Raw genomic sequence first — 26,376 nt, 5'->3', positions numbered from 1 at the left:
ATCTGTTCCCAAATTCATGACCCACACAAACTGTGAGATAATAAATGTTCATTGTTTAAGAGTCACTAAGTTCATTTTAATTTGTTATGAATTGTTATATAATTTGTTAATAGAAAATTAATACAACTATATTAAACCAATACTTACTTAACTAATAAGTTTTCCTTTATACCTTGAAATTGCCTTACCCTATACCTTTATTTTTAGTTTAATTAAAAAAAAAATTCTATAAATATCATTGTACTAATAATAGAAAAAACAAACATAAAAGGAAAAAAAATCACCCAGGATCTCACTACCTTAATAAATTGTTTTTATATCTCTACCTTCTTTTTTGATCCATTCACACTTACAGCTTTATAAACCTATATGGTAGGTACAGCTTGTTTTCCTATCTTTTTGCTCTGCATTAAGCCATAAGCATTTTCACCATGTTCCTTTTATGGCCATCATAATTACCAATCTTAAATGACTGTAACATAGACCACTTAATTATTTTACTGCTGATGGATAATTGGGTTATTTCCAATATTTTGATAGTATGTGTTACAATGAACATCTTTGTGCATACAGTTCTTCTTTTCTGCTCCATATACATGATTACAGTTCAAAGATTACAAGCATTTGGTTATATTTTGAAATGTACTGTTATGCATTTTCTAAGAGGGTTGTAAAGTCTAAACCTTATACAGTTTTAATATAACTTATGGTAAACAAAAGTACCTTAAGATTATGAACCAGTTTGAAGAAATTTAATTGTGGTCTGAAAGCTGCTCCTCAGATGATGTCATTTTCTTAGTTATCACATGATTTAGCATCAATAGACTTAAGATAAGTGATCACAGACGTGCGTGGTTTACTGTAAGCAATTTACCTGAATTCCCTTTAGAGATGAAGCACCCATATAAAGAAACACTCCATACAGCACTGGCATGGGAATAAACTGTAAAAGAACAATTGGAGAAAATATACAAGTTATTTTCAAATAACTGGTCATGCTATTTTTCACTTACCAAAGAAAAACACAGAAAAATAATATTTTAGAAGCAATATAGGGCAGAGCCAGAAGCCCCGGGTTCAAATCCTAGCTTTAGCACTTTTTAGCTGCATAACCTTAGGTAAGTTACTTAAGTTTTCCTGTGTGTATCTAAAAAGGGATGGTAATAATAGGGTTGTTATGATTATTTAATAGGTCAAAACCTATAAAAGGGCATATAAAAATATTAACTACTATTATGATTCTACTTTAGAGAAATTTGTATTTTGTTTCACAACGGTAAGATATTCGGATTAAAGATGAAGAATGGAACTAACATCTAGATGTTCTGACATTATGCCAGATATTTGCAAACATGTAGACTCTTCAGTTTTTCTCTTTTTATTGGAATAGCTCAGCATAATTGTAGCTCTATAATTACTTATATAACAGAAATTAATTCTTGCAAATATGCTTACATAAAGGATTAAATATAAATAAACTCATATAAATGATTAAATCATTCCATTAGAACATTCAAATTATAGACAACTAAAATGAGTTATAATTTAAAATACAATTGACATACCTTGGTAATATCTACCAAAATTCTATGACAAAATAATTACTCTTTAAAGCTCTTCAAAATAGACTCAATTATTTTCAATGTGAAGAAAATAAGTATATACAATGGTGAGGCCCATGCAGTAGTTTCATGAAATATTTAATATACAAAACTGCATATGTGGCCATGACCATTACGTGGCTCATCTCTGCAGCTCTATCTTATACTAGGTAATGTTAATTGCAAATGCATCTGACAAGAAAATAGAGACTTTAGTTCATGTAGGCCTGCAGTGAATTCAGATCACAAATCAGTTAGAAATAATGAGTGACTTTTCCCCATAACTTGATAACTATTTCAAAATTACAGTAATATTTACACATTGCCAGGCTAAATTTCTTCTGTATTTAAGGTTTCCAAAACACAGCACTTAACTTCCCCCATTAAGAAGTTATATAAACATGGTAAAGAAATTCATCACTTTTGTCACATGCCATTCAGTATTTGCAAATTGATGGCTTAGATTTAAATGAAATGTCTTAAGCAATAGTAAATATATTCTGCCTTCTCTTAACTTCATAAAGGCAGATTTCATTACCTTCAGAATACTGGTCATAAAGACTGATGAACCCATAAGAATAAAAATCATAAGCCCAGTAACCCTTTGTTCCCGAATGCCAAGAAACTTGGGCTGTTCTCCTGGAGCTGAACATTCTGATTCCAGTTTTAAGCTGTTGACATGAGTGATGGACAGGACAGTGGCAGCCACAAACCATGGCAGGCCCATGATGGAGCACACCCCAAGCATGACAGCCACCATCAATAGATCCAGATGGTACCCACAACCTTTCTGTTAAAAGAAAGAGAAGAGGATTCTCTTAGGAACTGAATTTAGTATAGAGACAAATGACACCACCACCATGGAACAGTAAGAATAGAAAAGAGATACTATCTTGAGTCAGACAACTGATTCTAAAATGCAAAATAAATTAAAGATAAAAAAGTAACAGTCTGAAAATATATAATCCACTTAAAGAAAAGTTGCAGATGTTCCTATTACAATTATGATTATAGTAACTTCAACCTACTTTAATAGGTTTAATGTATGTCTGGGTTAATATTACATTAGCTTCCATTCTATTTCTGTTGGATAATTCAAGTCATTATTAAATACAGTCACTTCTCTTAGTTTCCTTAAACGGGCAAGTTAACTCACAATTCATACATCTACTCATTCATTATTAATTCATACAAAAAATCACCGAACACCATGTACCAGACACCAGGTAGAAAACAGAAAACAGAGTTAAGGACCGTATCCACAACAGTGCTCAGATGGCCTGAGTGTGAACAGAAACCACTTCCTGACAAGACTCAAGAAGCCCTTCATATCAGATCTCCTAAAGAGAAACTCTGCTCAAACACCGTGTTTCCATTTGCCCTCTTTTGTCTCAATGGGTGGGTGTCTCAATGTCTTACTGGGAAAAATAATACCATGGAATCAAAGCTTCCTTATACACACCTATTTTTATCCTGATACAGCTCTTGCTCTCTATCTTGTTCTCATTTGTTTCAGTTTCAACACTAGAAAAATTTGCCTCTCCCTAAAATGAATTTTTGTGTTTTCTCTCTACTCCACTATCACTGACCTCCAGGTGTTGCAAACTTCAGTGCTTTCTAGGACCAGACAGGAAACGTAATTGAGAAAAAATAGGTGCAGGGGGCATGTGGAGTGGAGATGCAGGGAAGTGAGACATGGGTGACTGGCTGAGGGCTCTGAGGAAGAAACTAAAGGGCAAATAGCCAACAGCACTTGCCTCTCCCTTCACCACCCCATCTCCCATAGGAAATTGTCAGTGGAAAGCTTCAGAGGTAGCAAATGGCTTGGCCTATTTTACATTCCAACTGTTAATGACTAACTTCATGAAAGGTCAAATAATACAGTGGTTAAGGGCTTAGGTTCTGGAGATACATGGCCTGGGATCAAATACTGGCTCAACCAATGCCCTTGCAAATCATTTAACCTCTTCTGCCTCTGTTTCCCTATTTGAAAAAGGATGATGGTGATAACAGGAGTCACTTCACTGGGTTGCTGTGAGAATTACATTATTTAATTTTGAAAATTATTCAGAACAATGTCTGATACATACTAAGCACTCAGTAAATGTTAGGAACTATTATATTCTGGCAATTGAACAATACATTTTTATTTGTACTCATTTGTTTCAAGGCTTCTCAATAAAAAGATGTGTTTCTTAAGGGCAGGTAACATATCATGTAATTTCTCAGTATTCCCTATAGATTTTAATGCAATCATTGGCATACAATAAGCAATCAATAAGGTACAGATTGACTTTTTTGGAGGAAAATATGCATCATTAAAACATCTTTCAGAATCAGATTTAATAAGTATAATTTGAAATAAATATAGCCATTACATTTGTTATTATGAATATGAGCAGAAATTACCAGTTTTTCTAGAGGAATAATTTTGATTTTTTTTTTACAGGCAGTTTTACCGAACTGCAAGCAGTTCTTAGTTACTATGAAATCTCATATAGCCTAGAGTGTGAAACATCCTATTTGTTGCATATTTGTCATGATACTGTTTTTTTTTCTATTTTGTTTTGTTAATTGTTTGATTAAGAAAAACACTCTTAAAGTCGGCTGTACTTCCTTTTCTTTCTGCTTACCCCTGCGAAATTATAAAAGTGCAGGAGACAACAGTGAGGAGAAAATGGCTGATACCCACAAAAGGACATTTTCCACCTCTGCTGTCACTAATTCACAGTGCCCTTCCTCGGGGTGGCTTAGCCGTAGCGGTGTTCCAGTTCACCAGAATGTCTAAATGCAAATTCTCTCGTCCATATGACTCTAGAGACTCTTTTTTGCAAGTAACTCGGCAAAGGTTTTTATCACTAAGAGCTGGAGAGCGGGAAGAGAAACACGCTGGTACCAGCTTAACCAAAACGGCATAGGAAGAAGCTTCACCAGGGCCACACTACGGTCTTCTGGTCCTTTTGAATGAACGGTTGGGAAGATGTGGCTGCATAGAATAGAACGCAAATTTTGGTCCCTTTAAAGAGCATGTCTTTACCGCTGAGAGGAGTGTTTTGTCCTAGGGATCCTGGAGTGAGAAGGATGTAGAATAGCAAAGGACCTAAGTACTCAAGCCTCTGCCTGTGAGGGAGCAAGCAAGATGTGAATAGTGCCCCCTGGGCCATTTTGCAAAGTTATGGTACTGCTAAGAGAGAATGGAAGAGGTGCTAACAGCCATGAGATAAACATCAGGGAAGGGCAGAGGACAGGGGCTCTGAGAGTCCGGCTTGTCCTTTTAGCACACCCTGGAGCTTCCCAGGGTCCACACTCACTGGGGCTTAATAATAGAAAGAAGGCCTTCTTCATGATAGTGATTTCCTATAGCTCTTACCTAGTGTTTTAAAAAGACAATACAAATATAAACAGTGGGCCTCTGGATTGCAGGAAGCAAACAAAATAATGGTTTCCAAGTGAATAATTTCATTTTTAACTTTAGAAAGCTAGCTTTGTACAATACAAGCCTCTAATAAAAACCAAAATATAATTTCCCCCTGATTATGGTGTACAGCAATGGGAGCATCTTAATTTAATGTGAATCAAAGGAAATAAAGCAGTTCTGGCACTTCCACTAATTAATCATCATCATCCTTCTTGCCTTTCATTAGATATCTTAAAACTTGGTCTTTGTACCCAAATTATTAGCTGATAGGCATGACAGCCAAAGGGAAGTATCCTTTTGTCAGAGAGAGAACTCTGTACCTTCTAACATATTTCTGTAGATTTTTTTCTGAAATAAAGACAGAATCAGAGCTTTTATTCTCACTTTCATCCATGAATCACAGGAAATGGACATATGGGAGGAAAAGGGAGCATAGCAACAGGTGATGCTACACCAGACCCCACTAAAACCAACATGCAGCAAGACAAGAGGCCAGCCAAGAGGACCATCTGATACCCAGATGCCACTGCTGAAAAAATTCATTTCAAAGCTTGGCAGCAATTTCCTGCATCTGTCAAGTTAACCACATAAAAGACTATAGATTGACATGAAGAACCAGGCTGACAAAGAGGGCAAAAAAGAACATATCAAATGCCATAATCATCAAGAGAATGTGGTGCCAAATGAATGTTGCAAATGCATTCATTTACTCAAGTGATCTGAGATTGTATTGCTGTTTATTAAAAATGATGTCAAAAGAAGCCTGAACTGTCTACAGAAACATGTAGAAAAGCCCACAGTTGTAGCTTAACAGAAACTTTCTTTTCGTAAGATAATATCTTTTTTTCCACTTTTAGAGAATGTGCTTTTTTTAAAAGCAGTTATTTCTAATGCTTTTCAAAGGGAGTCAGCTAACCTATGCCTATCCCACTTTTCTAGGTAAGAAAACAAAAGAAGCTAGAGTGCGAGTCTATACCTATATATAATTTAGGTGATAATTTGCTTTCTCAAATTTTTACATTTGCAGCTTCTATCACTCTTGAATGACCCAAAAGATCATGGAGTGCAGTGAGTTAGAGTTTTGCTAATTTGAGCTTCTTCATTCTGAGAGAGGAGAAAGTCACTTAGTGAGTTGGGCCAACTTCTTCAGCTCAAAGCAGCTTTACCGTGTCTATAGTAACACTCTCAAAATGATAAAAACATTTTTAATGGCATGAAAAAATTTCTGTACAAGAAAACAACTACTGCTTTGGTAATGGAAGTAAAGAAAAGGTGAAAATGTAAGTTTGGGAGACAACAAAATGATGAATTCCAAGGTGACTTCGATATAGGATATGAACTAAGATATAGGATGTGGGGTCAAACCAGGTGCTTGATACAGAAACTAGAAAACACAATTCATTGAACTACTTCAGGGCATGATCCAACCAAGGCAAAAACGGGTTTTCAAGTGATAAAAAAAAAAATTAGTAAAAGCTGAAAATGTGGTTAACTTGTGGTCTGGGGATATACTCAAGAAACACGTATCTTTTCCTGACAATGTGGTTCAAGTCAAAGCCAGGAGACTGTACAAACATTTCAGTGAAGCAACAGGTGGGGAGACCAGCTCTGGAACCAACCGTTACTCTGAGTCAAGACTGTTCTGAGAAGGTGATCTTTTGTTGTTAGCAGGAAAATCAGCAGCAGCAGACCACACTATACTGAAGCTTATAGAGGACAATGGTTACAGGCAAAAAAAAAAAAAAATTAAAATTAAAAAAGTGTTCAGTGTAGATAAAATATATCTTCACTGGAAGGAATTTGCTTTGAAAACATCTCCATCTAAGGAGGAGGACAGAGTGTTCAGACTTACAGTGACCAAGAAAAGATTAATTCTTGGGGCGCCTGGGTGGCACAGTCAGTTGAGTGACCAGCTCTTGGTTTTGGCTCAGGTCGTGATCTCAGCGTCATAAGATTGAGATCCCCACCCCCACCAACTGCCACAGTTAGGCTCAGTGGGGAGTCTGCTTAAGACTTTCTCTCCCTCTCCCTCTGCCCCTCCCCTCCATGCTCACTCTCTCAAATAAATAAATAAATCTTTAAAAAAAAGATTAATTCTACTCATGGCAATATAGCATAACCTCTGATTAAATCACTTGCTCTATTGTTTACTAAATCTAGCCTATTAAGGAATAAAATATAAATCTTTTGATTGCATAGTCATTTATTTGTATGGTAAAACATTAATTACAAATCATGTAATATATTTTAGTAATACAGCCTCAAGTTTATTTCCGTGACAAAAATATTAAATGCTTTAATGCTACATTTAATTCTACAAAAGCAAGTACTTAAAAAGAGCACTTAAAGGATGTTTTATGGTATTTTAGCTATTCTACATGATATGTATACAGTGTATTTGTTGATTTAGAGCTTTGGAAAGGCTGTCAATGTCAAGGGCCTACCACAGGCTCATGAAGAACAAGGAGCAGATGTTATGTGATTTATAAGGTTGAGAGACCTGGAAAGAACAAGGACAGAGAACGAACCAAAAGGTTATATCACTCTCAGCAAATCTTCACTTACTTCTTCATTTTGTTTCAATATGGTTCCATTAACATGTAGGAAAAAAAAATACTGCCTGTATTAGTTTAGCTGATAGTCTTTACAAAGAATAATTTTTCAGCAAAATCAGTGGGATTTCTGCCTAATTATAAAGGCTAAAAACAAAAACAAAAAATCTGACTTCATTTGAAGGGGAAACAATAATGATATGGCTTACTTTCTTCCTAAAATAGGAGGCTTTGAGGTCATTTTGAAACATGTCATATAAAAAATATATATACGGCCATTAAAAATGATGATCAGATTTACATGGTTGGCGTGGGATGACTACTATGATAACGCTCTTACATGAAAAATAATACAAGTAATGTATGTAGTATGAAAACATATATTTGGCTCTATTTCAAAACTTTAACAATGTAATCTCTAGGAAATAAAATGATAGTGTTTTTCACTTTTGTCTTTTAACTTTTTATACTGTCTAATTTTTAAGGCAAAATCATATACTACTTTGTGAGAAATATAGAGATGTTTTCAGTTCTAAAAAACAAGTTGGTGTCTAGGAAAATGTTTTCCTACTTCCTGATAGTTAACAGACAAACAATATTCAACCTAAAGGAGGTGCACATGTTTTATAGATCTATTTAATCAACTATGTAACTGTCACAATTAATCAGTGGTAGAATTTGCTTTTGCAGATGACTGATATCTTAAAAGAAAATAATATTTTGAAATAATTTTTATTAAATAAGTAGGCTATTAAACTTGGAAATCTGAATTCCTTGTTTTGAGGGATGCACATCACTCAAAGTTTCCAATATTGAATGGAGTAGTCTTGGATCCAGCTCATATAGGCTATGAGAAACAATTGTTTAATTTTCAAAATTTTTTTGATGCCAATTGATATCACATTGGTAACTTGAAATGGGCCATGGTGGGGGTTCTCATACCATGAAAATTAGCAAACATTATAAATCAGGGTTTCTCTCTTTAAAATGCAGAGAACTGGTTGTTAACCATCTACTAGCACACCACTTGTCTAGTTCCTAAGACTTTTTGAGCTATTTTTGTAAAATTACCTTTTTTAAAAGTTTTAATTTAAACTCCAGTTAGTTAACATACAGTGTAATATTAGTTTCAGGTGTACGATATAGTGATTCAGCACTTCCATACATCACCCGGTGCTCATCACGAGTGCCCTCCTCAATCCCCATCACCTATTTCACCCATCCTCCCCCCCACCTCCCCTCTGGGAACCGTCAGTGTGTTCTCTACAGTTAAGGGTATGCTTCTTGGTTTGTCTCTCTCTCTCTCTTTTCTTTTTTTTTTTTTGACAGAGAAAGAGAGAGAGAGAGCATAAGTTGGGAGGGGCGGCAGGCAGAGGGAGAAATAGGCCCCCTGCTGAGCAGGGAGTCCAATGTGGGCTCTATCCCAGGACCCTGAGATCATGACCGACTGGAGCTGAAGGCAGACGCTTAACTAACTGAGCCAGCCAGGCATCCCCCTCTTTCTTTTTTCCCCTTTGCTCATTTGTTTGCTTCTTAAATTCTGCATAATTAAGAATCTTATTTGACAAAACCAAAAAGTGAATTGAACAAGCTCCTTTTAGGAAAAGGTTTGAGCACTTGAGTTACTTTCTATAAAGAGAATGAAGAACGCTCTTTGTTTTCACATAGACACACATTCTCCTCCAATATATACATAAAATTCCTTTTTAGTAAGATTTGTTAGAAATAATTGTGCTTTCTCACGTTAATGCCATTACTATTTTCCATCAAATAGTTCAATCAGAGATTGTTTAATCCTTCTAACAAACATACTTATAAAATTCTATAAAGCATGATTTCTGTTGCTCTGACAAGGACCTTTTCCTAGAGTTTAAAGAGTGTATGAAGATAGCTGGGAATTATCTCATGATACCAGAACAAAACAATTTGATTAACTGTGCATGTTCTGCTTTTATAAGGTTTGATTTGGATTATTTTTTTAAAAGATTTTATTTATGTACTTGTCGGAGAGAGAGAGAGCACAAGCAGGTGGAGCAACAGGCAGAGGGAGAAGCAGGCTCCCCACTGAGCAGGGAGCCCAATGTGGGGCTTGATTCCAGGACCCTGGGATCATGACCTGAGTCGAAGGCAGCTGCTTAACCAACTGAGCCACCCAGACATCCCTGATTTGGATTATTTTTGACCACTCATTGATATCGTGGGTTTCATTTAACATATTCCTGTAAGTGATAGTGTTCACATTGACTATCTCAAAAATATTGCACAGCAGTGAATAACTTTGATAATTCACAATTGCAAAATGGCAGGGTCAGAATATAGTAAGTAAGATATATCCATATTTATTATATTAGTTTATTAAAAAAGTCATTGAAATCTGCAGTAAAACTCAACAAAGGTATCACTTACAAATGATAACATCTATGGCTGGGTTTTGTTTTCATAGACATCATGGACAGATGCATAACTAAACCAAATGAGAACTACCTGAAGATGTAATTTGTTCCAGTAATGAATGCAATCTAATAGGCATACTTAGGGCCAAATAGAGAAGTAGAGGAATCGCACACACAAGACAGATTGGTAAGCTGCCCTTCCCCAGAATAAACTGTTATTTCATTAACATACGTTAAACATGGTAAAGAAAGTTACAACCTCGGCAAAGTGCATTATTTTACATCCTGGAAGTAAGGTTTCAGAGTTTAAGCTTGGCCAAGTGCTATAAATTAATTTTTAAAAAATTAAAAATTAATTAATGTTAAACTCAGTGTGAGACAAAGCGTCATGAATATAGACAATAAAAATTACAAACCTGAAGACATTATCTTAATATTTCACTGTACAGATGACTAGAGACTACAGGTAAAGTATAATAAACATCAATGTCAGTTAAGGCACAATGATTTACATTAAAATGGATGTTGAAATGTACCTTTAGTTTATGCTCCTTTCTGTTGATGATGACAGCTGTAATCTGTTGGTCCATAAAAATAAGAATAGTGCAAAGCAGAGCTGGAATAATAGCAGCTATTACTGTCCACCATGGATTTGGACCTAAAGGTGTAACAAACCAGCCACGATCATCTCTGGTAGGCTGCAAGAAATAAAATGATGTAGATAGTTAGTGACTGGATTAATGAATACCTAATCAAATTAAGTCTTACAGATGCTACCACAAAAGCCCTAATTATAAATTGATATGCTAAGTGAGCTATACTTAATAATAATAGTCAGATTTACAAAGCATTTATAAGGTACAAGGCACCAGTCTAAGTACTTCAAATATTTTAATTCATTTTTTTCTTTACCACACTTTAAAGAAGGTGCAGATAATAAAACTGAGGCAGAGCAGGGTCCAGTAAATGGCCCAAGGTCCCAAAAGTAGTAAGCGGTGGAGACAGAATTTAAACTCTGACAGACTGGCTCAAAAATCTCTGTTCTTAATCAATACCTATAGTATATAAAATAATATTAATATTTACCATTTACAGTTGACAAATTTATTTACATTTATAAAGAGCCCATTGACAACTGCGTATAACTCAGTTTAGATGTGTGCACAGGTCATTATTGCAAATGGCAAAAAGACACTTGGTCATATCAGGAGCTCTGGGAACGGTTCTAAACATTGCTGGTGCCTGAGATGAGTCCCAAAGGAATTTATTTTTGACATTCTTTGAAGACCTCCCAGCCCTGTCTGACAAGTGAGAAAACTGAGGCTCAAAGAGGTTAAATAACTGGCCCAAGGGTACATAATTCGTTAGTAAATGGTAAGAATTCTATCCCAGACCTAATTTTTTCTCTTTTCCACAGCCTTATCCACTGTACAATTTTGCGTCAAGATAATGCATTTTCCTTTAGTTTCAAAATGCTTTCTTATCTTTCAGGAGTGTTGTGTGTGGATATTCCCGCTGGAATAATTGACAGGAGATTTTTTCAAGTGGCCTCTAGATTCCATTTCTGTTTTTTTCTTTTTAATATTAGACCAAAATTTTAGCCATGTTGTGGGCATTTTATTGAATACTCTATTAATCTATATTCCTTCCATTTTCATGAAAACCTCATCCTCTAAATAAGATTAGACCTAGAGATGGAGAAATAGATTATAAATGCTATGATAACTTCACCTTGAAAACACTTGGTACTTGTAGTTTTGGAGATGGGATCCCAATGGCATAGTCAATTAAAACCATACAGAGAATTGTAAGAAAGACAGCAAAGTCACTCACTATGGATCGAACCTAAAAATAATGAAAATGCTTGTCACTTGAAGAACTATAAATAGTAAGGAGTACTCAAGAACATAATCCAGAATCAAAATTTATAATCACTTAATGACATAATATCATAGTATTATATTTTGTGCTTACTATAATATTACCACTAGCTCTGTCAGAACCTGAATATATATTTATGTATTCTGTTGCTAAGATGGATACGCACTCAGCCTTTCTAGAATGAGGCATTATGCAATAGCTAAAATGGTGATTGCGCTGTTTTCAGTATTTAACGTAAGTTTATTATGAGCTCAAGTGTGTGAATATTTACAACACAGAATAAGACTGCATGGCCAGAATCTGGCTGAATTTTAAGATTTTTTTCTCCCACAGGTAACATTTTAATATGATAAACCGAAAGCATAATAAAAGAATCTATTTATATTGAAGAAGCATAATACTTTGGCTAGTTTATCTGGATGTTAAGTATGTGTACAACAGAGTGGGAAAATTTAAAAGTAATTCTGTGGTAAGCCAGATATTTTTTCCTTTTTAAAAAATTTTAATTCCAGTCCAGGTAACATACAGTGTTATATTAGTTTCAGGTGTACAGTATAGTGACTCAACAGTTCCGCGTACTACTCAGCGCTCATCAAGACGGTATGCCAGTTTTTTTAAAGCCATGTTTCGTTTTTAAAGCCATCTTCAAGAAAAAATCCTATTACAATCATCGACAAGGTATGGCTTCTATTAGGATGACTTTTTGACTCATACACCCACACAAAATGCAGGAGATTATTGTTCCAACTTACTAAAAAAAAAATTGTATCAATCAAATTGAGCTTTGGGGAAAGGAATTAATCTTCCGCCTTAAGGAAGGAAGAGGTGACAAAAACAGAAGTTTTCTCTGGATGAAACAGTTCTCAAAACATTTTCTTAAAGTAGAATTTTGATCATAATCTTTAGCTCATCCCTGAAAAGCTTGTTTTCTTGTTTCTTTTTTTTTTTCTTTTTTTTTTCTTTTTGGCTGAGTCAGACATTATAGGTGTTACTTTGCAGTGTTAAATATTGAACTAAGCTGTTTCTCTGTTTACTTTCCTCTCCAAATATGCAGATGCAAACGTAGTGGGTTAGGGGGAGGGACTGACACTTTAAAAATGAAAAAGAGAATAGTGTTCCAATGAGTCTTGCAGGGGCTTTCCCAATTAGAGAATGTAACAGTGGCTCCTATGAGGTATCTGTCAGGCTGGAATAGTTCCCACTGTTCACTGGGCAAGAAAGTGACAATCAGTAATGCAGTGTGTGCTTTTGATTTCCAAAAGCAGTAAGTGGGAGAGTGGGAGCTTATCTTTGGGATCCGAAGTTAGCATAAAAGCCTAGAGGGCATGTGCTGTCCTACCACCTGCATCACGAAATGCTTGTCTCTTCACCTCTCTCCCTGTACCTCTCTCCTAGCCTGGCAGCTCCCTCACACACACCCACAAAGCCTTTTCCTGGCTCCTTGTATGGCAGCAATTGCTAGTTCTTTTGTCTTAAAACACATCTGACTCTATAACATGCTTTATGTTGGTTTATGTTTGGATCAGGAAAATTCTAGTCGAAGTACCTTAGTTGGAAAATAGCGGCTCGTCTTGAACTGCTTCAGGGTGGCTGACAGAGTAACTGTGGAAAAGAACAGGATCACTGACCAAAACAGAACATCTGGTACATATGGGTGATCGTGGCCACAAGCTCGTCCAACATATTCTCCATGCAATGATTTGCATTCCTGCCAGAGAAGTAAAACAAATGGAGCTAGTTAAGAAAGAAAAGGACACACTTTCAGAAAACTAACATCTGAAGATCAACTGTAGTTGAGACGTTGAAGCTCTTCATTTATGGCTCTCAGTGATTTAACAGACATCAGAGTAAGCTTTACGAATTTTATATGGATAGGTAGTAAGCAATATTGGAGATTTATATTATGTTAAAATTGAACATGAACCACTTTTTAAATTTTTGCTTTTTTCAAATTAAATTTAAATCTGTAAAACTAATTGATCTACCAATCAATGTTATTTAACCTCATATCTGCCAAGTTCCTAACACTAAATTTATGGAAAATATGATATACGTGAAAGTGAGTTGTTACTAGGGTCAACACGACACCAAAGCATTTAAATATATCATCTTAATTAATTTCCACATCAACCCTATGAAATAGGGAGATGTCATTATTTCTATTTCATGTCTGAGGAAACAGATACGGGGAAGTAAAGTAATTTGCTATGGCCTCACTGCTGCTGAGCAGCTGCTGTGCTTTGGTACAAACATAGTGCCTATGGTGGGAATATTATTGCACATTAAAGAAGAACAGTGATTTTGTAGAATTATCTAGTCCAAAAGCTACCAAGAAAGGTGAGAAAGGCAATGAGAAAACCATGATACATTCCTACTAGAATAAAACTGGGAGTCAAAGAGGTGGCTCAAATTTAGATTATAGAAAAAAAAGAGAAAGTTAGTACATGAGCAAGGGAAAGCTCATATTTACTGTGACTTCTCGTTTTTTGTTTTTCCCTGGTATGTATTTTTATCAGCCCCTGAAGGATCATTCTAATTACTACCTTAGCCATGAGGTGGCAGCAAAGGCAAAAAAATTTCTTTTCTCCAAGAAAAACTGAGCATTTAAACATTAATATTTTGAAATGAAATAAAAAATTCTCTTTAAAACTCATTTTGGTTTCTTTTATTTCATAGTAAAGATTAGATTACTGAAGTATTAGTTTTTTTTCAAAACAGAAAATCATGATTTAAGTGATCCAGTGACCTCATTAGAAGTACTTGAGATATTCTGGACCTAAACAGAAATTGAATTTATTGAGGATCCTTCCGTACCTTCAAAAGATTTTAGAGTAGATCACAGATAGCCCACATTTTTATCTAAAAACAAACCAACACCCAGTAAAATCTATTTGGGGCAGCTATCCCTAAGGCTAGGATTCTTGAAAAATACTGTTAGCTTACCTTACAATTATCTAAAAGAATTGTCCCCTTTTCTAATCTAGCCCCAAATACCTTCCTTGCTAGCTAAAGTTGAGTTCCAGTTATCCATATTAAGCTAAGATAGAGCACAATAACTTGGTTAATTAAAAGACCAAAGAAACCACACCCTCCCAGCCATAATTATGGTTTTAATTTTCCTTCTCTCAAAACTCTTAAAAAATAGTGTCAGAAGTGAATCCTTGAATTTTTAGTCTTTTCTCTTGCCCTTGTCCAGAGACACTGGTAGAGCAATCATTAAGCAAAGTAATGGTTAAGCAGAACGGAAAAACACAAAGAGGAGCTGGAAGTTTCCCTGCAAACACACTATCTGTAGATTCGTGGCCATCTTCAGTCTTTCATGCAGGTATAAAAGTCTTCTAAATATTCCTTAGACTTGGCTGGGTTTCGTCCTCAGTTCTTAAGAACATAGATGCCACTTAAAGGATCATTTAACAGACATATAATCTATAATAAATTGCCAATAGCTTGCCTTGTTACTTTAATTCAAAACAAATTGGAAAAGGGTGTTTTTTTTTCTTCCTTTGTGAGGGGCAATATGCTATTTAAAAAGAAAAATTTTGACCTACAAAAGTCTACAATTATTTTCTGGTTTATACTCCTAACACATACACACGTGCACACACACACACACACACACACACAGACACACGAACCAGTCCTGAGATTTAGGAGTGAAAACAAAATCTAAATCCTGTGGGCTTTTTTTTTTTTTAATCTAACATATGGTTTCACTTACAAAAATTTAAAAAATGATTGTTGACCAACTCATTTCTACTAATTCTTCTTCAAACATATTCTAAGTTTCAATTTTATAAGTTCACAAAAATTTAGTTTGATAAGAAATAAAATATATTTATTCATTAGTAAGACTAAGAAATCAAAGTTGGCGTCAGGATCTTCCCCCTTAGATATGTACAAGCTAAATATATGATTCTGAGACAATTGCTAGTTAACTGCATGTGAATATTTTAAACCGTGCCTAAGAATTCCTTGTAATGACTGATTTTGAGATACTGTTAAATTATTTATTTATTTATATAAACCTGTATTTATATAAAAGAAACTTATATATTTTAGCTTGCCATGAAAGACCTGAATTAAATATTACTCACAATAGCCAAAATATGAAAATAACCTAGATGTCTGTAGATGGATGAATGGATTAAGAAAATGTGGTATAAATATACAATGGAATATCAGTTACCCTTAAAAAAGAAGGAAATCCTGTCATTTGCAAAAAACATGAATGAACTTGAGGGACATTATGCTAAGCAAGATAAGGCAGACATGGAAAGGCAAATACTTCATGATTTTACTTATATGTGGAATCTAAAAATTCAACCTTGTAGAAGCAAAGAGTAGAGTGATGTTTACCAAGGGCTGGTGGGGATGAAGAAGGGAAAAACAGGCAAATATTCGTCAAAGGGCCCAAAGCTTCAGTTATGTGGAATGAATAAATTCTGGAGATCTAATATATAACATGATGACTATGAATAATAGTACTGTGTTATATGGTTGAAATTTGATAAGACAGTAGATCTTAATGGTCCTCACCAAAAAAAAAAAAAAAAAAAAAAAGAGAGAGAGAGAGTGAAGAAGAAGAAAGGGGGAAAAAAGGAAAAGGTAACTATGTGAGATGATGGGTATGTTAACTAGCTTAATTGTGGTAATCATTTCACAATGTATACATACATCAAAACATCATGTTATACATCTCAAATACATACAAGTTTTATTTGTCAACATACCTCAATAGAGCTGGAAAACAAAATGAACCAAAACAAAACACTTGCATTAAGTAGTAAATTTGTGATATGAAACTATTTTTCAAAACAGTCATTAAATGTTTACTGAATACTTACTATGCACATAGCAGTGTAGGAGAATCAAAGAAAACTGAAATTCTTCCCCCTTGCTGAGTTAGCAAGGTATAAATTATAATTCATGAGATATGTAACAATGCAATATAAACTTTTCAAATGAATAATATGTAAAGTAAATGATCTATCACCATTTTTATAAAACCAGTTATAATAGCCATTAGCACAGTGGTTTATTAATAAAATGCTGATGATCACGCTGGGGAAAAAACCCAGCATAACTATTAAGACAAAAATTTAATGGTCCTCATTGACTTAAAAATTACAAGATTACAAGATTTTTTCATTATGAAGCATTCCCTTTGGTGATAAAGGCTATTTCTGGTCAAGATTAGCAATTATCCATTGAAAAACTGCTTTTAACTAATGAAAAATAATATGAAAATTTCTGCCAGAATGTTAACACCTACTGCAGAACTTAAACACACACACACACACAGTGCAAGATTTGCTTTGATTGCAAAATATTTTTTACTGTACTCTGCTTGACCCTAAAACTTTTAACACCTAAAATTAATTCATGACTAGCCAGATCAATCGTGCTGTGAGTCTCTTAGAAGTTTATTATTCAGGATTTGCCATCACATAGAATGAATACTATGATTCAACAGTAAGTTAGTAAGAGAATATATAACACATAGAATAAATTATCATGTTAAATAATCTAAAAATGGGATTATTGGGTTTCTGCGTTGAAGGGGACATTGAGATGACCCCACAAGCAAGGGGCTCTTTAGACACATTATCTTTACAGTTTACACAAAGGGAATATAAGGAGAAGATCACTGCAGAATAGATCAACCATGGTCCCATGCCTAAATTCTGAATAACTGTAGCATTCTTTCTTGCTCAACATTTCTTTTATTGGTCCATTTAAATGGCTCTCTGAAAGGAAACAGCCTGTTAATGTTATTTTTCTAGGGACAAAGAGATGGAACAGAGTAGATGTTAATTATAACAGAAGAAAACAAGAGTAAGTGAAAGCTTATTCTAGAGAAAATGATTAGTATAAGAAAAAAGGTCATAAAATATAGGTCAAGATAGAATTTTAAACCAAGGGCAAGTAATTTGATTTTGATTCTGAAAGAAAACATTTAATGGGGAAAATTGAGAAAATAGGCAATAGGTCAAATGCTCTTATAAGAATCATACTTAGAGTTTTGTGATATTTGTACAACAGAAAAAAAATTCTATGTTCCACTAACTGGCTCACTTGCTAAAATAATATGTGTTCCATAAAATGAGCTAGAATTCATTTAGTGTTATGCTGATGGTTATAATGGGATTCGAGCTTATACAGGTAAGTAAAGTGGAAGGAGCTTTGGGTTGTAATGTTCATAACTAGGATAATTCAGATTCTAATACTCATCAAAATCAGAACACTCAATTTCTCCAATTATGAGATTAGGTTGAACAGAAGGATGAAAATATAGATGAAAAAAGAGGTGCACAAACATTATAATAGATTAGGAAGAACTAAGAAATACAGCTATGAGGAGGGAGAAAAAAGAAATCACAAAATAGAGGAAGCCAAAAGTTTTTAAAAGGTACAGGATTTAACCCAGATAGGTGAAAATCTTTGTCATTCCTTTTCTTGAGTGGGAGATAAGAAGAAAATCTAAGAAAACCCTTCCTGAGGAAGGTGACAGAATTTTGTTAATAATGACTTTTGTTCTTCCTAGACTTCAATATTTACACTGAAATATTAACAAACATCCCCTCCCCCTCAGCATATTCCAAACAGCTGGAGCAGTATTACAGAGTGAAGTAAAAGCGTTCTGGGTTCTTTACACAGAAGGCCGACTTAGTTCTGCCTTATGGTTTCATTTAGGTCAACACCACTCTTATTTAATGTGCCTTCAGTTAATCTTGTCATATTATGATTGCTTTTAGAGTAACTCAGGCCTACTAACTATCAGTAAGACTTAATAATTAAAGAAAACCCCAGTTTACTAATGAAAACCTAAAAATGAAACTAAAATTAAGATAAAACTATTACTTTACAATAATTAACCATTCAAAATATTATTGCCTTAGTGGCAATAATTCATTCAAAATGTGAAAAAAGCCTGTATGTTTCACTTACCGAAACAGTTAGGTTCTCCCAAATTATGTCAGAGGCAGAAATATTGGACTCCCTCCATTCCTTCAATGTATCATTGCTAGGATTATGTGGTTCTACACAGTTACACCTGTAAAGGCAAAATAGCATCTTTTGTGATCTAAGTATTTTTGTTACTGTACTCAAAACAAATGTGTGGTGGGTTCTTCTTCCCCAGTCATAACTTTTCTCTACCTGAGAGAAAAGGAGTTAGGTCATTCTAAACTCCAAGACATAGTATTTCCAGAAAGCAGGATAGATATATTTTCAGGACATTAGACTACTCTATAGTATTTTCTCTAATGAAAGAGGTCATTCTCTTTTTGTCCCAGTGAGAGGAAATTCTTAAAAGTGTGGGTAGAGCACAAGGCTTTTGGGGCCTTTGAAACCAGGATGCCTTCTAGCCTTTACCATAACACTTTGCCCCTAAATTATAAGTTAAATGGAAAAAATTATAAACATCCAAATCTATTATAATTTACTTATTTTTATTAATATTATACAACCATATCAATTAAAGTTGTAGTTACTTAATCTGTATTTTAAGGTCATTTATAACTTTGCAAATTAGGTTGAAGAACCCTAGGTATCTTAGGATATACTATTCTTTGTGATGAATGCCAGTGTTATTAAAAAATAAATAAATAAATACACAAAAGCTTTTTGAGTACCTCCACATAGAAGGTAACAAAAGCTGGATGGGCATAAGAGCAAAGAGAAAATGCAAGAGTTGGGCATAGTGCTATTATTATGTAACAGAAAGCAGTTTTTGCCCTCATGGTTCTTTATAAATTTATAAATAAAACAGAAGATGACACAAGCAAGAATTTCCAACAGATTAATGTTCTTAGATGTTAACTTCAATTTACAAATGGTTTGTTTCCAAAAATTCATTCATAAACCCAGTGTTTGTCCTTCAGAAAGCATTTTCTTATAGAAGCATTTTATAAAAATGGTGGTTAGCCTCCCAGATTAACCCATATATACTGCATAACTTAGAAGTAGTTGGACTGCTATTAATCAAACTGTAGACTCTACCATTACTAACATTATTTCCATAGAAAAATATCATACAGTTTCTAGGGGGTAAATCCCTCTGACTAAGCAATAGTCTCTCATCAGGAATTTGGTCTGCTCTTTTTTGCACCATTCATTCATGCTTCAAAAGATATTGAATGTCTATTACTGCAAGAATCTCTACTTGACTTGGGGAATACAAACAAGCATGCTTCCTGCTCTTACTAAGGAAGGTCAGAAGAGTCTGTAGCTGGGCTCACTTGGAACCGGGCCTCTAAGAGGGTAAAGGGTTCCAGTGAGAAAGCTGGTGACAAGGGTTTTAAGAGATAGGATATGGAAGCATTAGCTACTATGGGCAGCTACAGTGACCTCCATGGTAGCAGAGAGAAGCTACAGAAAAAGGGAATCAAAGGAACCTGAGATGCAGTAATAGACATACATTAATGCAATTTGTTTAAAACTATAGGTTCCTAAGTTCCAGATTGGCTGTACATAAAGCTCTGTTCTTTACTAATTCATGAGAAGATCATTCAAGCACTCTAAATCTTTGTTTCCAACTGCAGTAAAGGACTGCCCTGTAGAATCCCAAAGAGTGTCTGGCCTAAGACAAGGGCTCATACTAAACAAAGAAGTACAGTAAGAGATGAAACTGGAAGATAATTGAGAGTCTGACTATATACACTTGATTCCAGAAATCCTCCTTCTACTACTACATGTAATACATCCCTTCTCCAGAAAAGTTATATTTCCCCCAACAGAAAGAAAGTTAGAGTCCCCCAGAATCTCTAGTCAGGCTGATTAGTAAGGTCTTCTGCTGTAGAAAGCCAGTTCATAAAGACTAGGAGATGTGGCTGTTATTTCAAATGTGCTAATCCCACCTCAAAGTAATGAGACACACGAAGAAACAGGGAAACATGCCCTAAACAAAAGAACAAAATAGAAACAGAAATTTTGGAGCTGAAAAATATAATATAAAAAAATATAATAACTAGACTGAAAAATTCTCTAGAGCAGTTCAACATTAGGCTCATTCAAGAAGGAGAAAGAATCAGTGGACTCAGAGACAAGTCATTTGAAATTTTCCAGTCAGAAAAACAAAAAGATAAAAGAATGAGAAAGAATGAAGAAAGTCTACAAAATGTACTAAATACCATTAAACAGACCAATATATACATTATGGAAGTCCCAGAAGAAAAAGAAAGAGAATAAGGAACAAAAAACTCACTTAAAGAAAGGGGAAGGAAACTGACATCCAGATTTAAGAAGCTCATAGAACTCTAACCATAGTGAATTCAAAGAAATCCACACTGAGACACATTATAAGCAAACTGTCAAAAGTCAAAGACAGAGAAAATTCAGAAAGCAGCAAGGGAAAAGCAATTCACCATGTGTAAGAGAACCTCCATAAGACTTTCAGTGGATTTTTCAGCAAGAACTTTGTAGGCCAGAAGGGAGTAGGATGATATATTCAAAGTGCTGAAAGGGAAAACTACGAACCAAAAATGCTATGTCTGGCAAAACTGTTATTCAAAAATAAAGGAGAAATATAACCTTTCCAGATCTGAGGGGAAAAAAAGGAAAGAAAGAAAAGTAAAGAAAAAACAGCTGAGGGAGTTCATCACCACTAGACCTGCTTTGCAAGAAATGCTAACGGAAATTCTTCAAGTTGAAACAAACAGACCCTGAACAGCAACACAAAAGCACATGAAAGTATAAAGCTTGCTAGTAAAGGTAAACATACAGACAAAAAAATCACTTTTAATTCTGGTATAAAATTCTGGAATAAAATAATTTTAAAAATTACTATAAGATATGTTAATGGATACACGATATAAAAATGTAATTTGTGCTATCAACAATATAAAGTGTGTACGGGGAGAAAGTAAAAGCAAAAAGTATTTATATGCAAGTGAATTTAAGTTGTTATCAGTTTATTAATATTGTTATAATTATAAGATGCTTTATGTAAGCCCCACGGTACCACAAAGAAAATACCTGTAGAACAAACACAAAAGGAAATTGTGAAGGAATCAATGCCACTACAAAGAACCCCCCCCCAAAAAAAAACAAAGAAAGACAGAAAAAGAGTATAGAGGGACAAAAACACTTGTAAGACAGAAAGCAAATAACAAAATGGAATAGTAAATCCTTCCCTATCAAGAACTACTTGAATGCAAATGGATTCAACTCCCCAGTCAAAAGGCACAGAGTGGATGAATGGATAAAAAACAAGATCCACTAAATGTGTCTAGAAGAAACTTTCCATTTAAGAATACACATAGGGTGAAAGTTAAAGAATAAATAAAGATACTCAATGTAATGGTAACCTAAAGAGAGCAGTGAGGGGGACATAACTATAAAAGATAAAATAGACTTTAAGTCAAATATTGTAAAAAGAGACAAAGAAGGATATTATATATTGATTAAAAGAGTCAATTCACCAAAAAGATACAACAATTAAAAGCATATATGCTCCTAACAGCAGAGCATCGATATATAGAAAGGAAATATGATGGAATTAAAGGAAAAGATAAACAGTAACAAATAATATTAGGAGATTTCAATACTTCACTTTATTTATTTTATAATTATGTTTAAATTTTTTAATTAAAATTTTAATTTTAATTCCAATATAGTTAACATACAGTGTTATATTAGTTTCAGGTGTACAATATAGTGGTTCAACAATTCTATACATTATTCAGTGTTCCTCATGATAAATGTAATCTTTAATCCCCATCACCTGTTTTACCCTTCCCCCTACCCACCTCCCCTATGATAACCATCAGTGTATTCTCTATAGTTAAGAGTCCATTTCTTGGTTTGTCTCTCTTTTTCCCCCCTTTGCTCATTTATTTTATTTCTTAAATTCTCAATATGTCACTTTAAATAATGGATCACATCCAGAAAGAAGAGAAATAAGGAAACAGAAGACTTGAACAACACTATAGATCAAATGAGCCTAAAAGCATATACAGAACATTTTAGCCAACAGTAGCAGAATACAGTTTTCTCAAGCACATAAAGAACGTTCTTCAGAATAGATCACATGTAAGGTCACAAAACTAGTCCTAACAAATTTAAAAAGAATGAAGTAATATTAAATAGGTTTTCCAACCACAGTGTAATGAAACCAAAAAACAGTAAGAGAAGGAAAACTGGAAATTTCACAAATACATGGAAATGAAGCAACACACTCTGGAACAACCAGTGAGTCAAAGAAGATACCAAAAGAAAAATTAGAAAATATTTTGAGACAAATGAAAATGAAAACATAACATAATAAAATTTATGTGGTGCAGAAAAGCAATACTAAGAGGGAAGTCGATAGCAATAAGTGCCTACATTAAAAATGAGGAAAAGTCGCAAAACAACAACCTAACTTTAAACTACAAGGAACTAGAGAAGGAAGAACAAACTAGGCCTGAAGTTGGCAGAAGAAAGGAAATAATAAAAATGAGAGCAGAAATAAATGAAAGGGACTAGAAAAACAATAGAAAAGATCAATGGAATGGAGTTTGTGTTTTGAAAAGATCAATAAAATTGACAAACTTTTAGCTAGACTAAGAAAAAAAACAGAAGATTCAAAATTGGAGATGAAGGAGGAGGCATTATAATAGATGCCACTGAAATTAAGAGTCATTAAGAGATTACTATGAGCAATTATATGCCAATAAATTGGATAACCTAGAAGAAATGTGCACATTCCTAGAAACAGGCAATCTACCAAAACTGAAACATAAAGAAATAGAAATTCTGAAAAGACCTGTAACTAGTAAAGAGAATGAATCAGTAATAAAAAAATCTCCCCAAAAGGAAAAGCCCATGACTAGATGGCTTCACTGGTGAATTCTACCAAACATTTAGAGAAGAATTGATGTCAATCCTTTTCAAACTGTTTCACAAAGCTGATGAGGAAGGAGCACTTCCAAATTCATTTTATGAGGCCAGCATTACCCTCATAACAATGCCAGAAAAATATAAGGAAAGAAAACTGCAAGCTCATATCTCTGATGTATATTTATGCAGAAATTCTCACTAAAATACTAGCAAACCAACTTCAACAGTGCATTAAAGGGCTCATACATCAACACCAAGTGAAATTTATCCCTGGAATGCAAGAGTGGTTCAACACACAGATATTAATCAGTGTCATATAACAAATAGAACAAAAGATAAAAATCACATGATTATCTTATTAGATGCATAAAAAGCATCTGACAAACTCAACACCCTTTTATAATAAAAACACTCATCAAACAAGGAATAGAATGAAATCATCTCAACGTAATAAAAGTCATATATGACAAGCTCACAGCTAACATCCTAATCAATAAGAAAAAAAAAAAAAAGCTTTTCCTCTAAGGTCAATAAAAAGACAAGGATGCCCACTCCTGCCATTTTAATTAAACATAGTATTGGAAGTCCTAGCTAGAGTAATTAGAGAAGAAAAAGAAATAAAAATCATCCAAATTGGAAAAGAAGAAGTAAAATTATCTGTTTGCAGACGACATAATCTTATATGTAGAAAACTCTAAATATTCTACACATAAAAAAACTGTTAGAAGTAATAAATGAATTAAGCAAATTGTAGGATAAAAAATCAACATACAAAACTCAGTTGAGTTTCTATAAACTAGCAATGAATAATCCAAAAAGAAAATTAAGAAAGCAATTGTACTTACAATAGCATCAAAAGGATAAAATACCTAGGAATAAATGTAACTAAAGACCTGCACATTTATAACTACAAAACATTGCTGAAAGAAGTTAAGGACAGGAATGAAAAGCTACGCATGTGCTCATGGATTGGAAGACTCGATGCTGTTCAAATGTCCATACTACCTGAAGCATCCTACAAATTTAATGCAATCCTTATCAGAATCCCAATGGCATTTTTTACAGAAATAGGAAAATATAATCCTAAAATTCATATGGATCCACAAAGAATTCTGAATAGTAAAAACAATCTTGAGAAAAAAGAATAAAGTTGGAAGGTTCACACTTTCTGATTTCAAAACATATTACAAAGCTAGACTAATCAAACAGAATGGTAAGGCGTAAAGACATATATAGACCAATAAAACTGAATAGAGAGCCCAGAAATAAGCCCTCACTAATGCAGTCAAAAGATCTTCAACAGGATGGCAAGACTAAAAATGGGAAAAAGATAGTCTCTTTAAAAATGGTGCTGGGAGGTGCGCCTGGGTGGCACAGCGGTTAAGCATCTGCCTTCGTCTCAGGGCGTGATCCCGGCGTTATGGGATTGAGCCCCACATCAGGCTCCTCCGCTATGAGCCTGCTTCTTCCTCTCCCACTCCCCCTGCTTGTGTTCCCTCTCTCGCTGGCTGTCTCTATCTCTGTCAGATAAATAAATAAAATCTTTAAAAAAAAATAAAAATAAAAATGGTGCTGGGAAAACTGGATATCCAAATACAAAAGAATGAAATTGGACCTTTATTTTACACTGTATACAAAAACCAATCCAAAATGTAAAAAGACTTAAAAATAAGACCTGAAACTATAAGATTCCTAGAAGAAAACAGGGCAACAGCTTTATGACTTTGGGTTTAGCAATGATTTCTTGAACATAACACCAAAATCACAGGCAACAAAGCCAAAAATAGGCAGTAGAACTGTATCAAACTGAAGAGCTCCTACATATCAGAGGAAACAATCAACAGAATGAACAGGCAAACTAAGGAATGGGAGAAAACGTCTGCAAACTGTATTTGATAAAGTGTTAATCTCCAAAATATATAAGGAGTTCCTACTACTCAATAGCAATAAAACAAATAACTTGATTTAAGAATGGGCAGGGGCACTTGGGCGGCTCGGTTGGTTAAGTGTCTGACTCTTGATCTCAGCTCAGGTCTTGATCTCAGTGTGGTGGGCTCAAGCCCCATTTGGAGCCTACTTTAAAAAAAAAATAAGCAAAGGACTTCAATTGACCTTTTTCCAAAGAAGACCTGCAAATGGTCAACAGGTATATAAAAAGAATACTCGACATCATTAATCATCAGGGAAATGCAAATCAAAACTACAATGAGGAATCACCTCACACCTGTTAGGATGACCATTATTAAAAAAACAAACAAAACATTAGAAAAGAACAAGTGTTGGTGAGGAGGTGGAGAAATTGGAACCCTTGTGCCAAGGTTGTTGTTAGGAACGTAAAATGGCATGGCTCCTATAGAAAATACTATGCAGGTTCCTCAAAAAATTAAAAATAAAACTACCATTTAATCCAGCAACCTCACTTCTGGGTATTTATTCAAAAGAATTGAGGCCAGGATCATGAAGACATATTTGCATTTCCATGTTCATTGCAGCATTGTTCACAATAGCCAAGAGGTGGAAACAACCTAAATGTTCATCTACAGATGGATAAAGAAAATGTGGTATATACATACAATGAAATATTATCCAGCCATTGAAAAAAGAAGGAAATCCTATCATATGCTACCAGATGGATAGACATTGAGGAAATTACGCTAAGTGAAATAAGCCAGTCAGAGTACAACAAATACCTACCTCATTATTCCACTTAT

The 26,376-nt window shown here is 34.4% G+C and overlaps 1 protein-coding gene across 16 annotated transcripts in view; it reads right to left on the bottom strand.

Annotated features, from left to right (window-relative positions):
- Positions 1 to 26,376, bottom strand: part of SLC4A10 (solute carrier family 4 member 10) — a 304,114-nt gene that overhangs the window by 24,694 nt on the left and 253,044 nt on the right. For 15 of the 16 annotated variants that reach the window (XM_034654639.1, XM_034654638.1, XM_034654629.1 and 12 more), the window contains 6 exons: positions 18,794 to 18,899; positions 13,392 to 13,553; positions 11,696 to 11,809; positions 10,501 to 10,662; positions 2,140 to 2,391; positions 875 to 943 (listed from right to left, as the gene is read on the bottom strand). In XM_034654639.1, coding sequence (XP_034510530.1) covers positions 875 to 943; positions 2,140 to 2,391; positions 10,501 to 10,662; positions 11,696 to 11,809; positions 13,392 to 13,553; positions 18,794 to 18,899 — 865 coding nt within the window. The remainder of the gene's footprint in view (positions 1 to 874; positions 944 to 2,139; positions 2,392 to 10,500; positions 10,663 to 11,695; positions 11,810 to 13,391; positions 13,554 to 18,793; positions 18,900 to 26,376) is intronic. The other variant, XM_034654637.1, reaches the window with a different exon arrangement.

The sequence above is a fragment of the Ailuropoda melanoleuca genome, chromosome 2 (genome assembly GCF_002007445.2).
Source record: "Ailuropoda melanoleuca isolate Jingjing chromosome 2, ASM200744v2, whole genome shotgun sequence".
NCBI lineage: Eukaryota > Metazoa > Chordata > Mammalia > Carnivora > Ursidae > Ailuropoda > Ailuropoda melanoleuca.
Note: the sequence above shows the minus strand (reverse complement) of the source record. Positions and strands in the feature narration are given on the sequence as shown.